This window comes from Mus caroli, chromosome 9 (genome assembly GCF_900094665.2).
Source record: "Mus caroli chromosome 9, CAROLI_EIJ_v1.1, whole genome shotgun sequence".
Taxonomy (NCBI): domain Eukaryota; kingdom Metazoa; phylum Chordata; class Mammalia; order Rodentia; family Muridae; genus Mus; species Mus caroli.
Genome location: NC_034578.1, coordinates 84,856,217 through 84,862,528, shown reverse-complemented (window position 1 = coordinate 84,862,528; position 6,312 = coordinate 84,856,217). Strand labels below are relative to the sequence as shown.

Genomic DNA, 6,312 nt, shown 5'->3' with positions numbered 1-6,312 from the left:
GTGTCTCATGTTCTAGGTCATTCATGTCTCTTGTTCTAGGTCATCCTGTGCCTCGTGTTCTAGGTCATCCTGTGTCTCATGTTCTAGGTCATTCGTGTATCATGTTTGTTTTCCATACCACAGTTCTGCTAATTCCTTGCCTGTTGGCCTTTTGCTGGGTGCTTTACACCAAGCATGTGTTAATTAAGTGTTTTCTCATTGAATGAGGAAATGCTGACTAAGGACTTTCCTTGCTCTAAAATCAAGCCAAAAATACTCCCTTTAACAGTTCTGCTCTTTGTACTTGCTTCTGTGTGAGACTGAGGTTTTCTGTGTTTGGTATTCTTCCTCAGTGCTCTCTGAAATGAACTAGGAAGAGTACCATTCTGCATAGGTGACTGTATACAAACAGCTTGTATTTCTTCAGTATTACTGTTTGCATTTCACTTCAAAAGCCTTGTTGTAAGGGACAGCTCTGAGTGTTTTGCAATGGAAAAACAGCTTGAAGTGTGCCCTTATTTGAGCACGAAGCCGTTTTTCCATTCCTCACGACCTCAATTAATTTAGCTAGTGCCTATTTTGTGAAATTGTGCTGTAAGTAGATTTGATTAATATATAAATAAAACTATTGGTTTTGCATTTAAAATTATTCTGTGTTCTTGCATCAGGTAAGAATTATACAGCTGGGAGCTGGGTGTGGTAGTGTACACTTTAAGTTTTAGCACCCAGAAGGTTGAAGCAGGGGGATCTCTGTGAGTTTGAAGCCAGTCTGGTCTACATAGGCAGCCAAGACTACATAGTGAAATATTGTCTGAAAACAACAGCAACAAAAATAATTTTACCCTTGGGCTGGAGAGGTGGCACAGTAACTAAGAGCACATACTGACCTTTTTAGAGGACACAAGTTAAGTTCTCATTAACCATGTCAGGTGGCTTCCCACTTGATGCTTAGTGCCAGGGACTTCAAGGTCCTGTTCTGGACTTTGGAGGCATCTGTACTTATGTGCACANACCCACAAGCACATACATATACATATATTCTAAACATAGTAAATATAAGTATTTTAAAGGAGAATCTTACCAAGAGAGATGGCTTAGAGGTTAAGAACACTGGCTGCTCTTCTGAGGAATTAGGTTCAATTCCAAGCACCCACAGAGTAGCTCCTGGTCATCTTGAACTTCAATCCCAGGGTATCCAATGCCCTCTTCTGCATTCTTTGGGCCCCAGCCACATAAGTAAAAATTACTCTATCCTTAAAACATTCTTAAAATGAATGAGCTTAAAAGATTTTGCATCTATAGAACTTAATAGTAATTTTTTTATTTGGTTGGTTTAATTTGAGACAGGGTCTTCTGTAGCTCAGGCTGGGTTTGAACTTGCTATGTAACCAATGCAGATAACTGCTGATTCTCTTGCCTTTACCTTCCATGCATTGCAAGTACAAGTCACCGTGCCTGACTGAAACTTACACTAACATTTGCTTGACTTTACTGGCACAGAGTAGACAAGAGGTAGCATCTTTGTAGCAGTCTCATAAGAGTACTTTACTGTCAGAGGAAGCATAGGACAAAGTGTCAGTAGGCTTGACCTTTCCTTAGTGTCTGTCAGAATCACATCTGTTTCAGACTGGTTTCTTTGTTGTTGTTGTTGTTTTAAATAGGCCAACTTTTTACTTGACTAGACGTTTCTTATCTTCCACAACATTCAGTAGCTTTTTAATATCACATCAAATATATTCTATTTAAATATTTTGATTATTTATAGACAGTCTTCCAGAAACATAATTAATTTCTTCCCTTCATCAAAAGTNTGTAATAAATTATTCTTCCAACTTAAGATTTTACCCTAGCATGACAAAGTTTAACATATGAAAACAAATGCCTCTCATATTTTTCTGAATAATACGTTTCAGAAAGCCACATAACTTCAATATTACAGTGACAATTACACAACAAGAAAACTAGATTTGTCTTCTTCTATCTTACTAGACTCCCCCTCAAACATCCTAACTATCTTCTGGAGGTTAATGACAGACTGGTTTATAAGCAATGAAGAGCTAAGACTCTCCTTCATCTTTTCAATGGTTACTTTTGACTACTCAATTATCCTTTCTGTATACTGTGATCTGGCTAAAAAACGTGATACTAGCTGGAGAAGCCACTTTCTTCCATACTCTTAGCGGTTGTCTGGATAATATTGATATAAAAACAGGAAGGAATAACTCTTGTGTCTACTAGGACACATTTTCTATAGTTCCCCTTGCCCCAATTAAGTCATTTGTTAGTATATAATATAGAAGTCATGAGTCTAAATTCTTATTTGCTCAGGGAAAAAGACTCAGAAAATGAATTTATTCCAAAAAAAAAAAAGGGTCTTAGTAATGTTCTATTGCTGTGAAGAGACACTAGGACCACAGCCTCTCATACAGGAAAACATTTTATTGGGATTGGCTTACAGTTTCAGAGGTCCATTCCCACAATGGCAGGAAGCATGGTGCTGGAGAGGGAGCTGAGAGTTCTACATGTGGACTGGCAGGGAGCAGGAAGAGAAAGTGACACTGGGCCTGGCTTAGGTATTGAAACCTTAAAGCCCCTCCCAGTGACACTTCTCACAAGGCGCACCTACTCTAACAAGGCCACCCCTCCTAATTTCTGTCAAGTATTACCATTCCCTAATGAACAAACATTCNAATTTATGAGCCTATGGGGTCATCCCTATTCAAACCACTGCCGTAAGTAAGTTCATGGAAGAGGAGAAAGTCTTTCTTTATGTCTTATTTCTGTAAAATTTTCCATTTCTATTCAGAAAGCAGGGGCCAGGAGAGGAATGAGCTTACATGTTCTGTATGCTAATGCAAATGAAGTAATTTAATATATCATAACTCATCCAATAGTTTTTATTGTTATTTACAGTAAAGAACACGGAGTATTTACAACAAGCTGCTTTAGAAGAATATGGTCCAGAGCTTCATGTGGCCCTGAGAAGTCGAAGAGATGAGTTACAGTATTTAAGGAAACTTACTGAGTTACTTTTTCCTTATATTTTGCCTCCTAAAGCAACAGACTGCAGGTATAAATGCACTAGAAGATATCATAGTAGTATTTGTATATGTATATAGTGAATATATCTATATAGCATATACATATAGCATGTATATTGCTGTTTTATTATAATAAGGCTTCACTAAAACTTGGTATAAATTTATGGTATGAGTAGTTTTTCACTTGAGAATAAATTGGTCAGATGTTAAAATGCCAATTTAGGTGCTGAGTATTTGTTATTTGGCCTTAGAATTTGTTATTAAAAACTGATTGTAGAAGTCACAGTTAAATAAATGAATATACTTAATTTTATTTGAAATATTTCTGCTTTATTTTCTTGATGTTCCTTTTTAAAGACATGCATACTATGATTCTTATAGACAGAAACACTTTGAGCATACTTTGCAGACAAGTTTGGGTTTTGAGCTGTCCAGCTGGAAAGGATAATTAGGGGTCCTTCCCTCCATTCCCCCTTCTTCTAGAGAAGTATACGTGGATTTTGCCCATAAGTTACTTCATTACCCTTATCCTGATAGTTCTTAGATTGTAATTTACAGTAAAAAAAAAAAAACAATTTAGAGGGAAAAATTGTGGCTCATTCTCTCCTCTCTCCTCTGTCCGCTCTCCCTCTCTTTCTTTCCGTTCATTGAGACAGGGCCATGCTGCATAGTGTTTCCCGCCTGCTTTGTCTCCCATGTTAGGATTGTAGGTCTGTGTCACCATGCTCAGCTCAGTGATGCACTTGCAAATATTTAATCATTAGACGATATAGCAGTGCATGTTGGTAGAGGTATTTTAGTGTTTCGATCAAGCTGTCTAGCTGGATATGCCGCTGTAATCTTATCTATGTAGGTGCCTGAGCAGAGTGCAGATATGAAAATCCACCCTGGGAAACATACTGAGCTCCTCCTTCATAAAGAAATCTGTAGTCTCATTTGTGTTGCCAGTTAAATTGTCCTTAGTCTTAGGGCGCATGCTGTTGGATATACCATNCATACACAGTTTTTTGGTGTGTGTGTTAAGGAGCAAACCCGGGACCTTGTACATGCTACTCAGTCTCTCAACTACATCTCCAGCCTGTAAACGTGAACTTATAAAGCTAGCAAAGATTCGAGAAGGAACAGTGCTCTGATGTCTTCCTGCTCCCTCTTGTAAGAGAGCGCTCATTTCCTTTAAACAGTGGGNACTTTTAGCAAATGAAGAGCACAAGTCCAAGTGTGTGATGCTGCAGCAGAAACATCTGGACACTTGCTAAAAATGCAGAACCGTACGACCCTTCCTGGTCCCACTGAATTTTAATCTGAGTTTTTTGGATAGATAAGTGTGTACATAGGGGAGGATCCTAAACAGCCACATAAGACAAGCGCTCTTCCACTGAACTACATTCCCAGCTCCATAATCTTACCTTACCTTTCCTTTCCTTTCCTTTCCTTTTTTCTTTCTTTTCTATCTACCTACCTGCTTACCTACCTACCTTCCTACAGGGTTTCATAGTACAGCCTGTAGCTGACCTGGAACTTGCTGTGTAGATCAGGCTGGCCTTGAACTAAGATCCAATTGCTTCTGCCTCTCCAGTGCTGGGGTTAAAGGCATGTGCTACCATATCCATCCCCATAATTTCATTTCCGTGGGGTCTTTAGTTAGTTCAGAAGTACTTGACAATGAGGAACTTGTGCAGGTCACTGATGACAGAATTATTACTTCTGTTTCCAGGTCCCTGACATTACTCATAAGAGAGATCCTGTCTGGTTCTGTGCTTCTTCCTTCTTTGGACTTCCTAGCTGATCCAGTAAGATTACATTTTTTTCTTTTCTTTTTCTTTCTTTCTTTCTTTCTTTTTTTTTTTTTTTTATAAAATACTCTTGAATTACTGTTTAGCCATTTTGTGTGTATAGTACATTGTTTTGAAACATGTGCCTATTTGAGTGACCATCACCATCACCTTCCAAAGTGTTGGTCTTAACAAAATGAAAATCCTGTAAATTCTACACCCATAAACAGTAATTCCTCGGCAGAGGAATGTTTTGGTAGTCCTTTCCTTGCCAAGTCTCAGTAGTAATCCGTTCTAAGTGTGTGTCACATTTTGCTTATTTATTTGTTCTTGGATGGACACTTTCAACAGTTCTGACTTTGGTTTGATTGTAGTTCTTTATGAGTCCTTCTGTAACACACAGATACAGATATTTAGCCAGTCACTGTGCTGCTTGTTTTTCTAGCAAACTTGATAATGTGAAAGTTCTGAGAATTCTTGGCAGAACATGACAGTGGGGTTATTCTGACCTGTGCTTCTTACGTCCCATTAGGATACTGTCAATCATTTGCTTATCATCTTCATAGACGACAGCCCTGTGAGTATTGAGCGTACTGCGTGCGACACTTGGAACNGCTTTGTTTNAACTGTATGTACCAACTCTAGTGCGAATTTTACTGAATTGATAATTCTGTTTCTTCCAAGCCTGAAAAAGCAACTGAACCAGCTTCCCCTTTGGTTCCATTCCTGCAGAAATTTGCAGAACCTAGAAATAAAAAACCATCNGTGAGTGTTTTCAGCATTNNTGTTTTGGAGATAACNGTTTTAAAATACATTCATGTATCTTTCACTTACTCTTCCTCTCATGTTGCGACAAGGTGCTGAAGTTAGAGCTGAAACAAATCAGAGAACAGCAGGACCTTTTGTTCCGCTTTATGAACTTCCTGAAACAAGAAGGGGCCGTGCACGTCCTGCAGTTCTGTCTGACAGTCGGTGAGGCTTCCTCTGCGTTTCACCAGTGACGTCACCATGCTTGCTAGTGCTGTGACTGTTTAGAGCAGATCTGCTGTCCAGACGACATTTNATGCTAGAGATCTCGGGTGACGGAGCTTCTCCAGCTGTCTAGTCCTTTCTAGGTGGGGCATGACCTTATCATTGCCTGCAGTCAGATCCTAGTAGCAGAAAAGAACCTCNAAAAATCCAGTGTGGTGGTGCTGTGTGAAAGATCTCACAGTCCAAATCAGCACCGCTCGGCCAGCATTCTGTTAGTAGTGCCAAGCTGGAATACCATGGCGCATTGGATCTGTGAGAAGCTTTCCGAGCGGGATTGTCATTATCACTTAGTGAGCAATCAGATTTTACAATCTTGACAGATCTTTGGTATGAGAAACTAATCTAATATGTTCTTTATAGAAAATATTACAAATATGCCTACTAGTCTGTTGTAGCAAATTTGTATTGCTAGCCATGTTTATATATTTTATATTAACATAAAAATCTTGTTGAATTTGGGTTTTTGTTTGTTTTTGTATCTGTTTTTT

General features: G+C 38.8%; 1 protein-coding gene across 1 annotated transcript in view; it reads left to right on the top strand.

Annotated features, from left to right (window-relative positions):
• Nucleotides 1–6,312, top strand: part of Snx14 (sorting nexin 14) — a 73,024-nt gene that overhangs the window by 28,928 nt on the left and 37,784 nt on the right. Inside the window, exons 6-10 of the mRNA XM_029481970.1 lie at nt 2,893–3,049; nt 4,735–4,810; nt 5,325–5,369; nt 5,477–5,557; nt 5,650–5,789. Of these exons, the coding sequence (XP_029337830.1) occupies nt 2,893–3,049; nt 4,735–4,810; nt 5,325–5,369; nt 5,477–5,557; nt 5,650–5,789 (499 nt within the window). The remainder of the gene's footprint in view (nt 1–2,892; nt 3,050–4,734; nt 4,811–5,324; nt 5,370–5,476; nt 5,558–5,649; nt 5,790–6,312) is intronic.